At 43.8% G+C, this 23,453-nt stretch overlaps 1 protein-coding gene across 7 annotated transcripts in view; it reads left to right on the top strand.

Moving 5' to 3' along the window:
• LOC124606775 (probable phospholipid-transporting ATPase IA) overlaps positions 1-23,453 on the top strand; it is a 642,579-nt gene that overhangs the window by 430,166 nt on the left and 188,960 nt on the right. For all 7 annotated transcript variants that reach the window (XR_006978725.1, XR_006978722.1, XR_006978723.1 and 4 more), the window contains exons 5-6: positions 13,905-14,102; positions 15,124-15,401. Coding sequence is in view for 3 of the 7 variants with exons in the window: in XM_047138832.1 (XP_046994788.1) it covers positions 13,905-14,102; positions 15,124-15,401 (476 nt within the window). In the remaining 4 variants the exon portion in view is untranslated. The remainder of the gene's footprint in view (positions 1-13,904; positions 14,103-15,123; positions 15,402-23,453) is intronic.

The raw sequence follows: 23,453 nt of genomic DNA, 5'->3' as shown, positions 1-23,453 counted from the left end.
TTCATGAATCGCTACTGGGGAAATTTAGAGAACCAGCATTTGAGGCTGACTGCAGTACAATTTTACTGCCGCCAACTTACATTTCGCAGAAAGACCACAAAGATAAGGTAAGAGAGATTAGGGCTCGTACAGAGGCATATAGGCAGTCGGGGAGAGAAGATGCTAGTTGTGGTAGGAGATACCCTTCGCCACACACTGTATGGTGGATTGCGGAGTATGGATGTAGATGTAGATGGAGAAATACACAGCAGATTCCTTGTCTGATATTTCCCACCCCAATAACAATATGAGGAACTGGCAATTTCCCAATTTCAGCACTCATGTTAATAAGAGAAATGTCTTTTTTATTTAATCTAAAAATTATTTTTCCTTTTCCGCATACTCTAGTGCCATAACTTCTATGTCATTTTCCAATACTTTTGTTTAGTGCAGAGGTGTCTGTAGCTGTGTGAATTTCTCTTTAATCTTTGAAATTTAGCCAAGGTATAATCTCCTTCATCCACATGTGCTGGATCAGTCATTACAATGGGATGTGGTGTGGATTCTTCAAAGGGATCAAAATCATGCAGGCTGTTGTCACTTCTCCAAGAGATGTCAGAATCTGACCGGCCCCCTCAGTTTCCTATCTCTTTCACGTAATTGCCACAGCTTTGGTCACAGGCATAGCTTTCTAGCTCTTCTGCTTTTGACCTACTCCATTTTTGTTTGTAGGATGTTCTTTTTCAGCATAAGTTTGCTGTGTTCTTCAGAGGGTATTACCTATGACAACTAGTCCTGGTCACAGGTTTGCCTTTTTTATTATTATTCTATGAATTGGTAAATTCTCAAAGCTGTCTGAAGATTCACTTATGTGAACAGAGATTAATTGCTTCCAGAGCCATTAGGTTCAGTTCACCTCCATCACTGTAAGACAACATGGCATCATTTTCAGAAATGTTGTGACCCAGGTCAGTGGCATTTATGGATCATTCAATCACTGTAAGACAACATGGCATCATTTTCAGAAATGTTGTGACTCAGGTCAGTGGCATTTATGGATCATTCAATGTTGTTTTGTCTTGTATATTATATCTCTGAACTTCTTCGGAATCCAGTTGATGAACAGAATACTGTGACCTATTGTAGGGTCAGATTCCTGTGTTCTTGATGTGCAAAATTATGTCTTTAGGCTTCAAAGTGTCTGGCCATACTTTGGAGACAGATTTCACAAATTCTACTTTAGATGGTGTTCTCTAATTTTTTCTTTGCCACTGTACTCATTCTTTGCTTTTTCATTTACTGTGGGCTCTAAATGACTAGTGTGACCATCCTTTCTTTTACAGTATCACAGAAATGACTAAAGTAGCTTGAAAAAATGGTTAATACCATGAAAATGTGCCAGGTAAATCATTTTCAGGAGCTCCATAGGGGTTTCCCCTCAAATACAATTTGAAAACGTAGTGCAGTCTATATTCTCTGATAGACTGATGTCAACAGTAACAAGAGATATTGCAGTGTGAGCTGCTCCAAGCAAAAGACGTGGTGTCTGTGTTGGTGCTGCACAATTTTCACTGAGATAAACTGATGCTGCAGTGTTCCCCTTCAACACTTCAGTGTAGAAATTGTCACAGAATCAACTACGAAAAAAGTCTGTGTGATTCACATGTTTATTTATACAAAGGCTGACTTTCAAAATTTCATTTATGTGAGATTGTGTGTGCCAGATACGTTTGCCAATTCAAAATTCTAGATTCTAATATTTGCTGTTTATGTCCATTCAGCATAACCTTTCATTGATTGAGTTGGTACTCATGTGTACCAGAATATATTGTTATATTTTGAACATTTGCAAGTCCTACAATAAACTCGTGCTGTTTTCGTCAGCTGTAGACCTGAACTGAAATTTTGCTTTCTAGTAGACCTCATACAGGTACTATCATTCCTAATTTTGTTGTTTACTTACATGAGAAATAAGTTTATTTTGCCGGCCGCAGTGGTCTAGCGGTTCTGGCACTGCAGTCCGGAACCGCGGGACTGCTACGGTCGCAGGTTCGAATCCTGCCTCGAGCATGGGTGTGTGTGTGATGTCCTTAGGTTAGTTAGGTTTAAGTAGTTCTAAGTTCTAGGGGACTTATGACCTAAGATGTTGAGTCCCATAGTGCTCAGAGCCATTAAGTTTATTTTTGAGAATTTGCAGAAGTTACCATTGTCATGCGCTTAAGCTATTTCATAGTAAATTGGTGTTTGTGAATTACTTACTATAGCACATATATCCCCTCCCACATGAACCATGGACATTGCCATTGGTGGAGAGGCTTGCATGCCTCAGCGATACAGATAGCCGTACTGTAGGTGCAACCACAACAGAGAGGTATATGTTAAGAGGCCAGACAGACATATGGTTCCTGAAGAGGCAGCAGTCTGGATGATTGACTGGTCTGGCCTTGTAACACTAACCAAAATGGCCTTGCTATGCTGGTACTGCAAACGGCTGAAAGCAAGTGGAAACAACAGCCATAATTTTTCCCGAGGGCATGCAGCTTTACTGTATGGTTAAATGATGATGGCGTCCTCTTGGGTAAAATATTCAATATGTAAAATAGTCCCCCATTCGGATCTCCGGGCGAGGACTACTCAGGAGGATGTTATCAGGAGAAAGAAAACTGGCATTCTATGGATCAGAGCGTGGAATGTCATATCACTTAATCGGGCAGGTAGGTTAGAAAATTGAAAAAGGGAAATGGATAGGTTAATGTTAGATATAGTGGTACTCAGTGAAGTTCGGTGGCAGGAGGAACGAGACTTCTGGTCAGGTGAATACAGGTTTATAAATACAAAATCAAATAGGGGTAATGCAGGAGTAGGTTTAATAATGAATAAAAAAAAAATAGGGGCACGGGCAAGCTAACTACAAACAGCATAGTGAACGCATTATTGTAGCAGAGATAGATATGAAGCCCACCCCCACCACAGTAGTACAAGTTTATATGCCACCTAGCTCCGCAGGTGACGAAGAGATTGATGAAATGTATGATGAGATAAAAGAAATTATTCAGATAGTGAAGGGAGGTGAAAATTTAATAGTCATGGGTGAATGCAATTCGATAGTAGGGAAAGGAAGAGAAGGAAAAGTAGTAGATGAATATGGAATGGGGGTAAGGAATGGAAGAGGAAGCCGCCTGGTAGAATTTTGCACAGAGCATAACTTAATCATAGCTAACACTTGGTTCAAGAATCATGAAAGAAGTTTGTATACATGAAAGAGGCCTGGAGATACTGGAAGGTTTCAGATAGATTACGTAAAGTTAAGACGAAGATTTAGGAACCAGGTTTTAAATTGTAAGACATTTCCAGGGGCAGATGTGGACTCTGACCACACTCTATTGGTTATGAACTGTAGATTAAAACTGAAGAAGCTGCAAAAAAGTGGGAATTTAAGGAAATGGGACCTAGATAAACTGACAGAACCAGAGGTTGTAGAGAGTTTCAGGGAGAGCATTAGGGAATGCTTGACAAGAAGGGGGGGAAAGAAATACAGTAGAAGAAGAATGGGTAGCTTTGAGAGATGATATAGTGAAGGCAGCAGAGGATCAAGTAGGTGAAATGATGAGGGCTAGTAGAAATCCTTGGGTAACAGAAGAGATACTGAATTTAATTGCTGAAAGGAGAAAATTTAACAATGCAGTCAATTAAGCAGGCAAAAAGGAATACAAACTTCTCAGAAACGAGATTGACAGCAAGTGGAAAATGGCTATGCAGGGATGACTAGAGGACAAATGTAAGGATGTAGAGGCATATATCACTAGGGGTAAGATAGATACTACCTACAGGAAAATTAAAGAGACTTTTGGGGAAAAGAGAACCACTTGTACTAATATCAAGAGCTCAGATGGAAACCCAGTTCTAAGCAAAGAAGGGTAAGCAGAAAGGTGGAAGGAGTATATAGATGGTTTATACAAGGGTGACGTACTTGAGAGCAATATTATGGAAATGGAAGAGGATGTAGATGAAGATGAAATGGGAGATATGATACTGCGTGAAGAGTTTGACAGAGCACTGAAAGACCTGAGTCGAAACAAGGCCCCCGGAGTAGACAACATTCCATTAGAATTACTGACAGCCTTGGGAGAGCCAGCCCTGACAAAACTCTACCATCTGGTGAGCAAGATGTGTGAGACAGGCAAAATACCCTCAGACTTCAAGAAGAATATAATAATTCCAACACCAAAGAAAGGAGGTATTAACAGATGTGAAAATTACTAAACTATCAGTTTAATAAGTCACAGCTGCAAAATGCTAATGCGAATTCTTTACCGACGATTGGAAAAACTGGTAGAAGCCGACCTCGGGGAAGATCAGTTTGGCTTCCATAGAAATGTTGTGACACGTGAGGCAATACTGACCCTACGACTTATCTTAGAAGATAGACTAAGGAAAGGAAAACCTACATTTATAGCATTTGTAGACTTAGAGAAAGCTTTTGACAATGTTGACTGGAATACTCTCTTTCAAATTCTGAAGGTGGCAGGTGTAAAATACAGGGACCAAAAGGCTATTTACAATTTGTACAGAAACCAGATGGCAGTTATAAGAGTCGTGTGACATGAAAGGGAAGCAGTGCTTGGGAAGGGAGTGAGACAGGGTTGTGGCCTGTCCCCGATGTTATTCAATCTGTATATTGAGCAAGCAGTAAAGGAAACAAAAGAAAAATTTGGAGTAGGTATTAAAATACTTGGAGAAGAAATAAAAACTTTGAGGTTCGCCGATGACATTGTAATTCTGTCAGAGACAGCAAAGGACCAGGAAGAGCAGTTGAACGGAGTGGACAGTGTCTTGAGAGGAGTATATAAGATGAACATCAACAAAAGCAAAATGAGGATAAGGGAATGTTGTTGAATTAAATTGGGTGATGCTGAGGGAATTAGATTAGTAAATGAGACACTTGAAGTAGTAAATGAGTTTTGCTGTTTGGGGAGCAAAATAACTGGTGATGGTCGAAGTAGAGAGGATATGAAATGTAGACTGGTAATAGCAAGGAAAGCGTTTCCGAAGAAGAGAAATTTGTTAACATTGAGTATAGATTTAAGTGTCCGGAAGTCATTTCTGAAAATATTGGTATGGAGTGAAACATGGACGATAAATAGTTTAGACAAGAAGAGAATAGAAGCTTTCGAAATGTGGTGCTACAGAAGAATGCTGAAGATTAGATGGGTAGATCACATAACTAATGAGGAGGTATTGAACAGAATTGGGAGAAGATAATTTTTTGTGGCACAACTTGACTAGAAGAAGGGATCGGTTGGCAGGACATGTTTTGAGGCATCAAGGGATCACCAATTTAGTATTGGAGGGCAGCGTGGAGGGTAAAAATCGTAGAGGAAGACCAAGAGATGAATACACTAAGCAGATTCAGAAGGATGTAGGTTGCAGTAGGCACTGGGAGATGAAGAAGCTTACACAGGATAGAGTAGCATGGAGAGCTGCATCAGACCAGTCTCTGGACTGAATACTACAACAACAATATATTGTGTTACAGCTACTTTAAAGGGGAATCTATATTATGTACGGTTATTGTAAATTAATGCTATTATTGAGTTTGAGAGTGACTACAACCTCAAAGAGTTTTAGGAAACCAGTAAGTCTTTTCACAAGTTTTTCTGTGTAGTGTTGGCAGAAAAGCCAACACTGTTTTTCTAGAGGAGGCCGAAATGCACGCTTTTAATTACACGCTGACTGCCGTGAGGTCTGGAACAGGACAATATCTTGAGAACTGCAAATAAAGTACGTAGTTGATATAATACTTAACTTTAATCCACAATTGTAGAACATCTCTCGTTATGGTACATGCTTCATAATATTAATTATCAATTGAATACGGCGCCTTGCTAGGTCGTAGCAAATGTAGCTGAAGGCTATGCTAACTATCGTCTCGGCAAATGAGAGCGTAGTTGTCACTGAACCATTGCTATGAACGTCGGCTGTACAACTGGGACGAGCGCTAGTACGTCTCTCTAGACCTGCCGTGTGGTGGTGCTTGGTCTGCGATCACTGACAGTGGCGACACGCGGGTCCGACGTATATTAATGGACCGCAGCCGATTTAAAGGCTACCACCTAGCAAGTGTGGTGTCTGGCGGTGACACCACATTCCTCCCCCGCAAATCGGCGTACGGTTGTGTTATAAGGCTTCCGCCCACCGTGGGGAGGACCCCATGTTGACGTATGCGACGAGGTGGGAAGCCTAATAACAGGCGAGGCTGTGCCACCCACACCCGGCCATTCGGTACGAGGGAAGCTAGGAAACGCCTGATAACCTAGTCCAGGGTGCACGTCAACATGCGGTGTATGCGCCCGTAGGGAGACAGGAGGGGCCGAAGGGTCGACCTCCATCGTGTCGGGGTACCCAACGGGCGAAGTCGACATCTGGTCCGGAGTGGGCAAAAGGTGCAAAAGGTCCATGTCGGAGGACAGCTGGTCACGGGAAGCGATCGGCGGCGCGTGACCCAGGGAGGCGCTTGGCAGCTGCACCAAAGTGTCCACTGCGGGCGTCGCCGGCGGGAGAACAGGCGGCGGCGGCGGCGCGCCGCCATGTGGCAAAATGGAAGGCATCGTCGGTAACACCTGGGGATGAGGCGAGCCAGCCCATGGCGCTGACCGGACGGCACCGTCGCTGAAAGCAGACGGGGAGCGGCAGAACCCAGGTGGCGACAGAGGCGCAGCTGATTGAGATGCTGTCGCACCTCACCAGAGGCCCCCAAAACCAGATACATAGCGCGGCCGAGGCAGCGAAGAATACGCCCTGCGACCCAACGCCGCGAACCTCGATAATTGCAATAGTATACAACGTCGCCTGGAGCAAAAGCAGGTGGCTGCCGCTGCACAGGAACCTGATGCGGCGGATGTAGCAAAGACATCAAGGTTCGATGAGGTCGACCGTGGAGCAACTCAGCCGGCGAGCGACCATCTCGGGGCTGAGAGCGATACGAAGACAAAAAGAGCAACAACGCGTCCTCCCGAGAATGTGACTCTTTGAACTTCAACATCTGTGACTTGAAAGTCCAGACCAATCGTTCAGCGGCACCATTTGACTGAGGCGAAAACGGCACGGATGTCAGATGTTGAATACCATTGGCCTTGCAGAATGACTGAATTTCTGCGGACAGGAATTGTGGGCCATTGTCGGAAACAATAGTCTGTGGAAGACCTTCAATGCAAAAGATAGCGGATAACGCTTGGATGGTGGCAGATGACGTCGTGGCAGACATCCGGACAACAAAAGGAAGATTACTGAAAGAATCGACCACAACCAACCATCTAGCATTCCTGAATGGACCAGCAAAATCGATGTGTAAGCGTTGCCAAGGGGAAGTGGCTTTCGGCCATGCAAAGAATTTCCGCGGTGGTGCGGATTGTTGTTCGGCACACGCCATGCAAGAAGAGCACATATTCGTAATCGCAGCATCGATTCCGAACCAACTACAGTGCTGACGAGCAAGTTGTTTCGTGCGCACTATACCCCAATGTCCTTGGTGGAGAAGCCGTAAGACAGAGGACTGTAACGATCATGGGACCACGACCCGGGACTGATCATTATCAGAACACAACAGCAAAACACCACGTCGTACAAAAAGTCTCTCCTTGTGAGCAAAAAATCGGCGAACCAACGGATCCTCGATCCGTGATTTCGACAAGGGCCATTGCGTAGCAACAAAACGCAAAACTGTAGCAAGGACAGGGTCAGTAGCTGTGACTGTAGCTACACAACGAAAATCAATCGGGTACGATTCGACCACGTCATCGGTTTCCGAATCAGTGAACATGCAAGCAAGTTTGGAAGAATCGAATGCTCTATCCTCAGCAACAGCCAAACGGGACAACGCATCGGCGTTTCCGTGCTTAGCAGTGGACCGATACAAGATATCGTAGCGGTACTGCGAGAGGAAAATAGACCAGCGAATGAATTTCTGCGCTCTACGTGGAGGTACAGGCTTGTTTGGATGAAAAAGCGATGTCAAAGGTTTGAGGTCTGTGATGATGGTAAAGTGACGACCATACAAGAAATCGTGAAACTTAGTAACACCAAATACGAGAGCCAAGGCTTCTTTCTCTATCTGTGAATAATTTCTTTGCGCAGACGAGAGCAATTTGGACGCAAAGGCAATAGGGCGATCATGCGATCCATCTTTGTGCGCAAGCACAGCACCGATCCCGAAATCCGATGCATCTACCATTAACAAAAGGGGTTTCTGGGGATCGAATGGCGTAAGGCAAGTATTTGAAAGCAACGCTGCTTTCAACTGGCGAAAGGCGCGTTCGCATTCTGTCGTCCAGATGAACGGAACACCTTTATGGCGTAAGCGATGAAGCGGAGCTGAAATGGAAGAGGCATTGCGCACATAGCGATGGTAGTAATTTATTTTACCCAGCACACTCTGTAGCTGCTTCAAATTCTGTGGCGAAGGCAAGTCTTGTATGGCACGGAGGTGCTCTGGACTAGGATGTAAGCCTTGGGCATTGATTACATGTCCCAGATAGGGTAAGTCACGAGCAAAAAACACACATTTGTCCTTCCGCAAGCGAAGACCATTTTGTCCCAAGACCTGAAATAATGTCGTGAGATTGGCTAAATGTTCTTCTTCTGTCTTTCCGGAGATCACAATATCGTCCAGATAGTTTGCTGCAGTAGGGACCGACGCACAAACAGTTTGTAGATATTGCTGAAACAATGCAGGGGCACCCGAATGGCAGTCTTTTGAATCGATACAAACCAAGATGCGTGTTAACCACCAAGACGCGCTGGGATTCTTTGTCCACCGGTATTTGCAAGTACACATCTGCCAGGTCCAACTTCGAAAAATATTTACCCGGGCACAGTTTTTCAAAAAGATCTTCCGGGCGGGGTAAAGGATAAGTTGCAATCACTAGTTGTGGATTCACTGTAGCTTTGAAGTCCACACAAAGTCTCAATTTTCCGGAAGGTTTTGGCAAAATTACTAAGGGTGTGGCCCAGAGAGAAGCCTGCACACGTTCAATCACACCTTGTGATTCCAAATCGTGTAAGGTTCTTGCGACCTCATCACGCAATGCGTGGGGAACATTGCGCGCTCTGAAAAATTTCGGTTGCGCGTTTACTTTCAGTTCCAAATGTGCTTTATAGTTCTTAGCGCAACCAAGGCCCGGAGCAAAAATGTCTGCAAACGCCTCACATAGACGAGAAACACTAGCTGAAGGCACAGTCTGATTCACCGATAGGACCTGATTGACTATAGACAAGTTAAACAACTGAAATAAATCTAAACCAAACAAGTTCACTGCAGAAGAAGAACGAATTACGTAAAATGACACAAGTTTTGTTTGTCCCTTGTATGTGGCAAGAAGGCTGCAATGTCCTAACACAGGGATATTCTGACCGGAATAACTATTTAACTTAACATTTGCGGCACGCAACAGAGGTATGCCCAGTTGTTTGTACGTGTCTTTATTGATCAATGAAACTGCAGCTCCGGTATCGAGCTGGAATGGGATCACGTTGCCATGAATGTCCAAGTCTACAAAAAGTTTATTGTCCTGCTGACGACAAGAGCGACTGTCTCGTGCAATTTGAACAGACACTGGTACAGAATCACTTGCTAATTGACGTGATTTCCGGCGACGTCGACGCACACTTTTTGTGGGACGCACACAGTCACTTTTAGAGAGAGTGGCACTGGGCGGAGAGGAATTAACTACATGAATGTCCATGGGTGAAGGTTCACGAGCCTGAGTATTCGATTCCGATTCCGGCGTGAAGCAAAGGGCCTGGAATGGTTGTGAGTGTCCGATCTGAGCTTTTTCTGGCAAACACTCTCAACATGTCCTTTTTTATTACAGAAAAAGCAAATAGCTTGGCGTGACAGGCAATTTTCACGCGAATGTCTAGTAGCACACCGCGGGCATGATTTCACTGCATTTGCGTGCTTGCTCGGCACACGTGGCTGCATGGACGGGCGTGAGGGCTGTTTACTGTTCCGTGCAGCTCGCCCGGCGGGCCGGTTAATGTGAAACACGGCTGGCGAAGTTTCAAATGATTCCTGAGCAAAGTCAAGCGTGTCTTGCCTATCCAATATGTCTATCACTTGTTGAAGGGAGGGATTGACTAGTTTCAAAATTTGCTCCCGTATACGAACATCAGAAACGTTCTGTGCAATTGCATCACGTACCATAGTATCTGAATAAGAGAGTCCACATTCACACTCAAAAGCACAATCCCTAGTAAGGCCTTGCAAAGTTGCAACCCACTCCCGATTAGTTTGACCGGCCGTACGTTTTGTACGAAAGAACGTATACCGTTTTGCAACTACATTGACTGATTCCTTGAAATATGCATCTAATGCAGACAAAATTTCTTCGTAGGACAGAGTTGCTACGTCGCGTCGGGGAAACAATTTCACTATCACACGGTACGTCTGGACGCCGACACATGATAATAAGTGCAGCTGCCACTCATTACCTTGAATTCTGTAGACGGCGAGATGGAATCCAAATTGGCGTGACCACTCCGTCCAGCATTCCAGTGCCGCATCAAACGGACGAAAAGGTGGTGCAACAGCATGTTGTGGCTGTGGTAGCGGTGGAGCAGCGGCTGCCGCATCGTTTTGCATTGCACGTTGACCCTGGACGAGCTGTCCAAGGGCATCCACAAAGGCCTGCGTCTGCTGATTCTGCAAGCGATAAAATTCGGACAGTACATCTGGAGATTGTGGCGAAGCCATGACACAAGTAAATTAGTTATATATAAAGGAGACCGTTTGTATCCGAGTCGCCAATTTGTAGTGTTGGCAGAAAAGCCAACACTGTTTTTCTAGAGGAGGCCGAAATGCACGGGTTTAATTACACACTGACTGGCGTGAGGTCTGGATCAGGACAATATCTTGAGAATTGCAAATAAAGTACGTAGTTGATATAATACTTAACTTTAATCCACAATTGTAGAACATCTCTCGTTACGGTACATGCTTCATAATATTAATTATCAATTGAATACGGCGCCTTGCTAGGTCGTAGCAAATGTAGCTGAAGACTAGGCTAACTATCGTCTCGGCAAATGAGAGCGTAGTTGTCAGTGAACCATTGCTATGAACGTCGGCTGTACAACTGGGACGAGCGCTAGTACGTCTCTGTAGACCTGCGGTGTGGTGGCGCTCGGTCTGCGATCACTGACAGTGGCGACACGCGGGTCCGACGTATACTAATGGACCGCGGCCGATTTAAAGGCTACCACCTAGCAAGTGTGGTGTCTGGCGGTGACACCACATTCTGTTGCCTTAATAGAAATCTTATTTTGTGCACTAACTGCTTCAGTTCCTAAAGTGAATTAGTAATATTTTTAGCTCAGCTGATTAAGAGATAATTAATAGGTTTAGTTTAAAGTTATTTGTTCACTGCCCTGTAAAATGTTGCACCAGCTACAGTACAGCCCCTGTGTGAATGTTGTTCTCAAACACAGGGCTGACATTTGTAAGTACCAGAAATTTCCCTGACTAATGTCAAACAATTGGCAGCTGCTGGGAATCGGTGTGTTGCGAGAGCTACCAAGTTTGCTCTCATGGTGTAATGATAACCCGGGCAGTAGTGACTGACTCCAAGCTTTACTCCATACGATTAAAACCATCAGCTGCATGTGAAAATTGTAATTTGGAGGACACAATCGAACGTCAGTTTGAGTGCCCAAAATTTTTCAAGATATGGCCCACAGCAAGGGACGTGATTTGACTGACCAATAGAACGGACATGTGCAATGCACAGGTTTGTAACACAATGATACCTGAATGCAAACAGTTTCCCAAAGCAAAGCGACATGCAAAAATGTGGATCATGCCACACACAATTCATATAATTTTTGGACTTAAATTAATGAACAACTTACAGTACTTGGCAAACTCATGGGATGAATATGAGAAAGTAACTCATCATCCTAAATACAGGTTTACGTATGTGAATTTTTGCAAGATTCCAGTTATAAAGGGAAGGAAAAAATAGACTGAAATGTGAAAGTGTTGTAATGTATATAATTATTTTTTCAAATGAGTTTGTTTTCTGTTATTATGTGAAATTGTCAAATGCTAAGTAAATATCTTCAAGAAAATAGAGGATAATAGCTTCACATGCAAGATGTTGTGGATTTGAATCTCACCAGGAGCAGTAGAAATTTTTATTTTTACATCTTTATCAAAATGACTTTGATCATTATTTTTATTCAATTACTTGGTTTAAATGTAATTTTTATTTCCATCCTTTTTCCACACAATTTTAATCAACTTATCAACTTTTTCCATATGTCTCATTTTTTCTTTATATCATTTTTTTCCAATCAGAATTTTTGTGAACATCAATTTAATTATATTTATCTATTATAATATTCAGTTATTTGAAAATTGTGATCTGTCAGTTAAAAGACAAAAGACAAAATAATCTATTAATATTGACTGTGCAATGGTGTGAAAAATGTGTTTTTTTGTTAAAAGATGTACAGTTTTTTTATTACCTTGGTTGGGGAGTCAATGTCAGATGTAGAAGTAATTCCTGGTGTGCAACAGAGAAATGTATCGGGACCCTTGCTGTTCGTATTATATGTTAATTCCCTTAGATAATATTGGTAGTAACCTCAGACTTTTTGCAGATGATGCAGTTATCTAGCATTAAGTACTGTCTGGAAGAAACTGTGCAATTATTCTCAGATCTCAATAAGTTTCCAAAGTGATGTGAAGAATGTAAACTTGTTTTAGTTGTTAAGGAATGTAAAATTGTGCACATCACAAAACAAAAAACATAGTATCCTGTGACGAAAGTATCAATGAGTCACACTTGGAAACAGTCACCTGATACAAATACCTCTTTGTAGGGGTATGAAATGGAATGATCACATTTTGGAAGCTTGTGGTAAGTTCCTATGGGAGCAAACTGCTAAGGTCATTGGTCCCTAGTCTTACACACTACTTAATCTGACAAAAACTAACTTACACTAAGGACAACACACACACACCCATCCCCAAGGGAGGACTCGAACCTCCGACAGGGGGAGAAAATGATCACTTAGGCTGAGTCATGGGCAAAGCAGTGGTAGACTCTGGTTTATTGGCAGAATACTGGAAACATGCAATCAGTCTACAAAGGAGATTGCTTACCAACCACTCGTGCGACCTGTCCTAGAATTTTGCTCAAGTGTGTGGGACCCATACCAGATAGGACTAAAAGGGACATTGAATGTACACAGAGAAAGGCAGCAAAAATAGTCACAGGTTTGTTTGATCCATGGTAGTGAGCCACAGAGATGCCAAAGAAACTGAATTGACTGACTCTTGAAGATAGGTGTGAACTATCCCGAGAAAGCTACTTCCAAAATTTCAGGAATTAGCTTTAAATGATGATCCTAGAAAAATATGCTGCAACCCTCTATGCATCCATAGAGATTGGGACAACATGATTAATTTCATTACAGCATGCATGGAGGCATTTAAACAATAATTCTCCTCGCACTCCATATGTGAATGAAACAGGAAAAATCCCTAGTAACTGGTACATGTGGCAAACACTCTGCCATGCACTTCACAGTGATTTCTACAGTATAGATGTAGATGTTGAGCTACAGCACAAAAACTGGTGAATTATTGGCAACAGAGGCAAGAAACAAATATTTCAGTGCGTAGAACTTATGATCAAACAAAATTTGGTGTATCACTTTTATGACTCACCAGTGTCACTTATGGAATGAAGCAACCATGTGCTATTGGCATTAGTTTTTAAGAATGTGTGTATAAAAGTAGTCTTTTTCTTGTAAGAATCCTTTTGAAAAAAAGGCATAGTTCTCTTTAATGAAGATGCTTATTTCACAGTATATGGTCAATGGCAGAAAGGAAATTACTCAAATTTGTGTCACTTTAATTACAGTGAACCACAAGCAATTTGCTACATTGAAACTTCAAACCTGGATGGAGAAACTAACTTGAAAATCAGACAGGCACTGCCTGACACAGCGCACCTTTTGGAAACAAAAGATTTGACACAATTCACTGGAACACTGGAATGTGAGCTCCCAAATCGTCATTTATACGAGTTCACAGGAATCTTGAAAGAAACAAACAAACAGTATGTGGTGTCTCCTTTTCCTATCTATGTAACAGTGCTGTATAAAATAATATTAGAAGGACCTAGAATATTGACAGAAATTACCTTTCAATATTTAGTGCAATAGTTATTTTGTTTCGTAAGATATTTGAAGGAGCCATTCTCAGTTATGTTACAGCTCATTTATTAATCACAAAATTTTAGTAACATTATTATTGTCTGATACCTGCACCTAGTGATTAAAGTTGTATTACATTATTATTTCAGTTGCATGTAGTTTTTACAGGTAATTCTGTCACTTTATGTGTACCTGAAAGACAAGAATTCGAGAGAAGGAAAGTTGCTACTCACCATATAGCAGAGATGCTGAGCCGCAATAGACACAATAAAAAGATTCACACAATCATAGCTTTCGGCCATTAAGGCCTTTGTCAGCAATAGACATGCATACACACACACACACTCTCACACAAGCGCAACTTGCACACACATCTGCAGTCTCAGAGAGCTGAAACTACATTGCGAGCAGCAGCAACAGTGCATGATGGGAGTGGCGACTGGGTGGGGGTAAGGAGGAGGCTGACAAAGGACTTAATGGCCGAAAGCTATGATTGTGTGAATCTTTTTTATTGTGCCTATCGTGGCTCAGCATCTCCGCTATACGGTGAATAGCAACTTTCCTTCTCTCGTATTGTTGCATTCCATCCTGGATTTTCCATTGTTTGAAAGACAAGAATTGTTATATTTTGTTTGTTACACTTTTCTTAACATCTGCTGCTTCAATAAACTCCCTTACAGATATTAACAGCAATATATCTGATAATTACATTCTCTCTCTCTCTCTCTCTCTCTCTCTCTCTCTCTCTCACTCACACACACACACACACACACACACACACACACACACACACAAATCCTTTTATGCCTTCTGTGTTTAGTTTTCATAGGGAGATTTGCAAATTCACTTGGCTAAGAAAAAAAATATATTTATATCACAGCTCAGTATGAAATATGTGGATATACTGATAGTATAATTTTGCAGGACATTACCACTGGGACCTGACCAGCTTTTACTTAGAGGTGCAATGCTGCGCAATACCAGCTGGATATTTGGCCTTGTGGTATATACTGGTCATGAGACCAAACTCATGAAGAATTCTACCTCAGCTCCACTGAAACGTTCTACTGTTGATAAGCTCACAAACACACAGATACTGATGTTGTTCTTCATACTTATTGTTCTGTGTCTGCTTTCTGCTATATTTAATGAAATATGGACTAAGGAACATGCAAGAACAGACTGGTATATTGGTATTGATGGTAATATTTAACATCAACTTACAATATGTTCTTTTTAACATATAATTAAATTAAATTAGAAAAACAACAGCATGAAATGGATAGACTTTACTCACAGTATTGAGTGGCAGACAAGCACATTGTAAAGAATACTGTTAAATATTATAAGCTATTGAACAAATTTCGGCTTTTGTGCATGGATTACAAGTTTTTGTGTGTGTGTGTGTGTGTGTGTGTGTGTGTGTGTGTGTGTGTGTGTGTGTGTGTGTTTTATATATCTGAAGGAGGACTTTCTCTAATGCCTTAAAACATAATTATTAGGGTATTGAGAAGGTACAAGCACAGATGCTGCAGAGCTGGATCATTACACACAAGTGTTAACCCCAGAAACTGTCGAGCCTACCATTTCTATTCAGTTTCGCTGGTGGAGGCTAAGTACAATGTGGTCAAACTAGGAGAAGACAGTAATGTGTGTAAATGGCAGATTCCATGCCAGGTGCTTTTTCACAGCTGATTAGTTCCAGTAGAATTGTGTGCTTGGTTACAGTGTCCAGCACCGGGTCTATAGTGTGTGAGGTGCATTAGAACTTGCTTTTAAGGTTCTCTTTTTTGTATGTCTCTTCAGTTATTGAGCTAGATGTAACAGTGGCCTTTACAGTCTCATGAGAGAGGTTGTGGCTAGGTCTACATGTACCACATCTCCCAGCAGTCTTAATCCGACATTACTGGTAGACTGTTCTACATATCCTCTGAATTTGGATTCATTTGTGCCATTCTTTCTAGATGCTGTTATTGTCCCAAACATCAGTGTCTGTCTCTATTCTGAGACACCACCACCTGAAAAAACTATCCACAGTGCTAGTGCAACACCTAAGAAGTGGGGTCCCTCTGCCTATCCCTCACAAACACCAACCACAACAGAACCTTCAACAAACCCCCCTCATAGCCAACAAACCTAGCCTAGCCACCCTACTCAATCTCCCCATCCCAGCACATACCCCACACAGACCAAATCTCAACTATAACCACAGTCAAATGCCACATATCACCAGTCCCAATTCAGTCCTAAACCTCTCATCCAGATCTCTCTCTCCTCCAGAGACATCTGTTCTATCAAAAGGCTTAACCTTTAGCCCCACACCTAAATTCAACCACACTGCCCTGGTTAAAGATCTCCTCTCATTCACCCGGAACCTCAACTGGAAATATCACTTCACTACCCAAACACAGCCCCCAAGTACTAGACCCAGTGTTGAACCATGTCTAGAACAGTTCCGACTGCCTTCTCAAAGGGATCCTCCTCCCCTCCCCCAAAACCATCCCTTGCAGACATTTCAGGAATTCCTCACATCCAGTGTTGCCTCCCAGTCCTTCTTGAAGAACATCCCGACAACCCCCAACATCACCCCAGCTGAATCCCGTGCCATTAAGGAGCTGAAAATAGACCACTCCATTGTCATCCTCCCGGCGGATAAAGGCTCCACAACTGTCATACTTGACCGTGTGGAGTATGTGGCAGAGGGACTGCGTCAACTCTCTGACACCTCAACCTACAAAGCTGTCACCCAGGATCCCATTCCCTCCATCCAGACTGAGCTGCAAAAAATCCTAAAAATCCAAGGTCCCTCACAAGGCCTCACAACGGCTTCCATAGACTTACTCACTCCACCTGAGCCACGTACCCCTACCTTCTACCTATTACCCAAAATCCACAAAGAGAACCATCCTGGCCGTCCCATTGTAGCAGGCTTCAAATCCCCAACCGAACGTATCTCAGCTCTGGTAGATCAGCACCTACAACCTATCACCCGCAGACTCCCATCCTACATCAAAGACACAAACCACTTCCTAGAACGCCTCAAATCCATTCCCACTCCTCTCCCACCTGAAACCTTTCTTGTCACCATAGATGCTACATCCCTTTACACAAACATCCCACATACCCATGGTCTCTCTGCCCTTGAGCACTACCTCTCCCAACGCCCACCCGAAGATCTTCCAAAAACCTCGTTCCTTATCACACTTACCAACTTCATCCTCACCCATAATTACTTCACTTTTGAAGGCCAGACCTACAAACAAATCAGGGGAACGGCCATGGGAACCAGGATGGCTCCCTCCTATGCCAACCTCTTCATGGGCCGCATGGAGGAGGCTTTCCTGAAGACCCAACAGCTGCTTCCCCTGGCCTGGTATAGGTTTATAGATGACATCTTTGTGGTCTGGACTCATGGTGAAGAAACACTCCTTAATTTCCTCCATAACCTCAACTCCTTTTCGAATCTGAATTTCACCTGGTCCTTCTCCAAAACCCAAGCCACCTTCCTGGATGTTGACCTTCATCTTGTTGAAGCTCACATCCACACCTCTGTCCATATCAAACCCACAAACAAACAACAGTACCTTCACTTTGATAGCTGCCATCCTTTCCACATCAAACGCTCCCTTCCCTACAGCCTAGGTATTCGTGGCAAACGTATCTGCTCCAGTGACGAATCCCTCAACAACTACACCAATAACCTGACCAGTGCTTTCCTCTCCCGCAACTATCCTGCAGACCTTGTCCACAAACAGATATCCCGAGCAATACATTCCTCCCCGTCCAACAACAACAATGTTCCTACCCCCAGACCACACAGAAGCATCCCCCTTGTCACCCAATATTATCCTGGCCTCGAAAACATCAACAAATTACTCCGCCAGGGATATGACTTTCTCAAGTCAACCCCTGAAATGAGATCATCCCTTGACAAAATTCTCCCCACACCACCCAGAGTTGCCTTTCGTCGCCCCCCTAACCTCCGTAACACCCTTGTTAAACCCTACAATATTCCCAGACTACCTTCTCTACCCAGCGGTTCCTACCCCTGTAACCGACCCCGCTGCAAAACCTGCCCCATGCATCCCCCCACAACCACCTACTCCAGCCCCGCTACTGGTAAAACATACACAATTCAAGGCAGGGCTACGTGTGAAACCACACATGTCATTTATCAACTGACATGCCTGCACTGCACAGCCTTTTACATCGGCATGACAACAACCAAACTGGCTGAGCGCATGAACGGACACAGACGAACTGTCCGCCTAGGAGATGCCCAATACCCAGTAGCGGAGCATGCCCTCCAGCATAATTCTAGGGACCTAGGAACCTGCTACACCGTATGTGCCATTTGGCTTCTCCCACCCAACACCAGTCCCTCTGAACTGCGGAGATGGGAACTTGCACTCCAACACATCCTTTCATCCCGCCATCCCCCTGGACTGAACCTACGTTAAACCACCTCACTCCCATTCACTCTTCAGTCTTCTCCTCTTTCCCTTTCCTCTTTAGCCATTCACGCATCTTTTCATCCTACATAGTTGTGTTTATCTTTATACTATATACCTCTTTACTTCTGTATGCATCCTCTTTGGTTTGAAGCTGGCACAGTACTTACAGTAGAATATCTGTGGCTTCCCTCTGACAACCATGCCTCCATCCTTGCTACCCTCCCTGTTTACCTTTCCCTGTTGCTTCATAACCTGGGTTGTGAGTAACTGAATCCACTTTCCCTTCTTCCCTTTTTTCCCCTCTCTCCTCCCTGATGAAGGAACAAAGTTCCGAAAGCTAGGAATGTAAATTTTCAGTTCTGTTTTATGTGTATCTATCGGCTGTACTGAGCTGAGGTAAGTACTGGCCAGCCCCTCTATCTCTTTGTTAGTATTTGTTTCATATCTTATATGAGATTTTCCATTAATCATTTAGATCACCTATATGGTCCACATCCTTCATTGTTTTGTCCCTTTTGTTAGCTATCACTTACGTCTGTCATCTTAACACTTTCTCTTCTTCAGTGTTTTATATATACATAAACAAATATTTTCGTCACCAACTGTGCTAGTTTCATCTTCCTCCTATTATCTTGTTCCGTTTATAGTCCTCTTCTCTTTTTTATTTATTTATTTATTTATTCAACATTCCATAGTTTTAACGTTCGTTATTCGCTGTTTCCCAGCCAACAATCACTGCCAACAATCTCTTCCACACCTACCAGTATCATCCATTTACGTCGATTTCTTGTTGCTGGCGATATTTTTGTGCCATTGGCTATCTTTCTCTGCCACAAGAAAAAATTTTTGGGACATTTCTGCCCCACCCGCGATCTTTTTTGCGGCACGCGCGATCGCTTTTGCGGCACGCGCGATCGCTTTTGCGGCACGCGCGATCCCCTTTGCGGCACGCGCGATCGCTTTTGCGGCACGCGCGATCGCTTTTGCGGCACGCGCGATCGCTTTTGCGGCACGCGCGATCACTTTTGCGGCACGCGCGATCTTTTTTCGCCATTCGCTATCTCAGTTTTTGAGCTACGTGTGTTCTTTTTCCCCTGATCTGGACATACTTGCTTGGTCTGGTCAACTTTTTCCGTATTTTTCTTATTTAGTGGTCTTCCTTTGGTATTGAACATTACCAACACAATTTCTTTCCTTCTCGTCCTTCCCTCCGTGTTTTACTCCTTCTTATGATTACTATTTCAACTTTAGTTATTTAATTTCCCTACCCACCAGTTACCCACTATGTACCCTAATCCTATACCACATTATTTACATTCATTCCGGAAACATGCATTCACCGTAGCCAAACTGCAATCACACATACTTTTCCTCCAGTCCTGCTTAACCTTTGGAATTACCCCTAAAGGGCTTACCTTAAAAGTTCCCATCTCCGGGTGCAATTCCTCCTTCCACCAGTCTCTCCTGGACTTCCAGAACCTTCAATCCTTAGCCCTTACCCAACTTGTCCTGAATCTCTACACTACTTCATGTAACCACCACTCCCAACAGCTCCTATCTCTCTTCAAAGTCCTCCACCTCTCAAACCCTTGCTTGGAGAACACACTGAGGAACATCATCCTAGAAGCCAGCTGCAAACTTGAGTTCCATGCCACACACCACCTGAAAAAACTATCCACAGTGCTAGTGCAACACCTAAGAAGTGGGGTCCCTCTGCCTATCCCTCACAAACACCAACCACAACAGAACCTTCAACAAACCCCCCTCATAGCCAACAAACCTAGCCTAGCCACCCTACTCAATCTCCCCATCCCAGCACATACCCCACACAGACCAAATCTCAACTATAACCACAGTCAAATGCCACATATCACCAGTCCCAATTCAGTCCTAAACCTCTCATCCAGATCCCTCTCTCCTCCAGAGACATCTGTTCTATCAAAAGGCTTAACCTTTAGCCCCACACCTAAATTCAACCACACTGCCCTGGTTAAAGATCTCCTCTCATTCACCCGGAACCTCAACTGGAAATATCACTTCACTACCCAAACACAGCCCCCAAGTACTAGACCCAGTGTTGAACCATGTCTAGAACAGTTCCGACTGCCTTCTCAAAGGGATCCTCCTCCCCTCCCCCAAAACCATCCCTTGCAGACATTTCAGGAATTCCTCACATCCAGTGTTGCCTCCCAGTCCTTCTTGAAGAACATCCCGACAACCCCCAACATCACCCCAGCTGAATCCCGTGCCATTAAGGAGCTGAAAATAGACCACTCCATTGTCATCCTCCCGGCGGATAAAGGCTCCACAACTGTCGTACTTGACCGTGTGGAGTATGTGGCAGAGGGACTGCGTCAACTCTCTGACACCTCAACCTACAAAGCTGTCACCCAGGATCCCATTCCCTCCATCCAGACTGAGCTGCAAAAAATCCTAAAAATCCAAGGTCCCTCACAAGGCCTCACAACGGCTTCCATAGACTTACTCACTCCACCTGAGCCACGTACCCCTACCTTCTACCTATTACCCAAAATCCACAAAGAGAACCATCCTGGCCGTCCCATTGTAGCAGGCTTCAAATCCCCAACCGAACGTATCTCAGCTCTGGTAGATCAGCACCTACAACCTATCACCCGCAGACTCCCATCCTACATCAAAGACACAAACCACTTCCTAGAACGCCTCAAATCCATTCCCACTCCTCTCCCACCTGAAACCTTTCTTGTCACCATAGATGCTACATCCCTTTACACAAACATCCCACATACCCATGGTCTCTCTGCCCTTGAGCACTACCTCTCCCAACGCCCACCCGAAGATCTTCCAAAAACCTCGTTCCTTATCACACTTACCAACTTCATCCTCACCCATAATTACTTCACTTTTGAAGGCCAGACCTACAAACAAATCAGGGGAACGGCCATGGGAACCAGGATGGCTCCCTCCTATGCCAACCTCTTCATGGGCCGCATGGAGGAGGCTTTCCTGAAGACCCAACAGCTGCTTCCCCTGGCCTGGTATAGGTTTATAGATGACATCTTTGTGGTCTGGACTCATGGTGAAGAACACTCCTTAATTTCCTCCATAACCTCAACTCCTTTTCGAATCTGAATTTCACCTGGTCCTTCTCCAAAACCCAAGCCACCTTCCTGGATGTTGACCTTCATCTTGTTGAAGCTCACATCCACACCTCTGTCCATATCAAACCCACAAACAAACAACAGTACCTTCACTTTGATAGCTGCCATCCTTTCCACATCAAACGCTCCCTTCCCTACAGCCTAGGTATTCGTGGCAAACGTATCTGCTCCAGTGACGAATCCCTCAACAACTACACCAATAACCTGACCAGTGCTTTCCTCTCCCGCAACTATCCTGCAGACCTTGTCCACAAACAGATATCCCGAGCAATACATTCCTCCCCGTCCAACAACAACAATGTTCCTACCCCCAGACCACACAGAAGCATCCCCCTTGTCACCCAATATTATCCTGGCCTCGAAAACATCAACAAATTACTCCGCCAGGGATATGACTTTCTCAAGTCAACCCCTGAAATGAGATCATCCCTTGACAAAATTCTCCCCACACCACCCAGAGTTGCCTTTCGTCGCCCCCTAACCTCCGTAACACCCTTGTTAAACCCTACAATATTCCCAGACTACCTTCTCTACCCAGCGGTTCCTACCCCTGTAACCGACCCCGCTGCAAAACCTGCCCCATGCATCCCCCCACAACCACCTACTCCAGCCCCGCTACTGGTAAAACATACACAATTCAAGGCAGGGCTACGTGTGAAACCACACATGTCATTTATCAACTGACATGCCTGCACTGCACAGCCTTTTACATCGGCATGACAACAACCAAACTGGCTGAGCGCATGAACGGACACAGACGAACTGTCCGCCTAGGAGATGCCCAATACCCAGTAGCGGAGCATGCCCTCCAGCATAATTCTAGGGACCTAGGAACCTGCTACACCGTATGTGCCATTTGGCTTCTCCCACCCAACACCAGTCCCTCTGAACTGCGGAGATGGGAACTTGCACTCCAACACATCCTTTCATCCCGCCATCCCCCTGGACTGAACCTACGTTAAACCACCTCACTCCCATTCACTCTTCAGTCTTCTCCTCTTTCCCTTTCCTCTTTAGCCATTCACGCATCTTTTCATCCTACATAGTTGTGTTTATCTTTATACTATATACCTCTTTACTTCTGTATGCATCCTCTTTGGTTTGAAGCTGGCACAGTACTTACAGTAGAATATCTGTGGCTTCCCTCTGACAACCATGCCTCCATCCTTGCTACCCTCCCTGTTTACCTTTCCCTGTTGCTTCATAACCTGGGTTGTGAGTAACTGAATCCACTTTCCCTTCTTCCCTTTTTTCCCCTCTCTCCTCCCTGATGAAGGAACAAAGTTCCGAAAGCTAGGAATGTAAATTTTCAGTTCTGTTTTATGTGTATCTATCGGCTGTACTGAGCTGAGGTAAGTACTGGCCAGCCCCTCTATCTCTTTGTTAGTATTTGTTTCATATCTTATATGAGATTTTCCATTAATCATTTAGATCATCTATTCTGAGATAGTGAGTTTCTAATACATTTGATACTCGAAAAGGTAATCAGCATTTTATTGTGTTGTAAATCTTACTCTAAAGTAGGACAAGAAGCAACCTTGATGAATAGTGTGTGTAGGCACTCAAAAGGCAAAGTTGTTTGCTAAACAAATTGCTGCTAGTAACATGATATGGCTTCAAGGAAGAATGCAGATTAACAGTGGCAGTTACTGAGTTTTTC

This window comes from Schistocerca americana, chromosome 3 (assembly GCF_021461395.2).
Source record: "Schistocerca americana isolate TAMUIC-IGC-003095 chromosome 3, iqSchAmer2.1, whole genome shotgun sequence".
NCBI classification, from domain to species: domain Eukaryota; kingdom Metazoa; phylum Arthropoda; class Insecta; order Orthoptera; family Acrididae; genus Schistocerca; species Schistocerca americana.
This window is presented reverse-complemented; position numbering and strand designations above follow the sequence as displayed.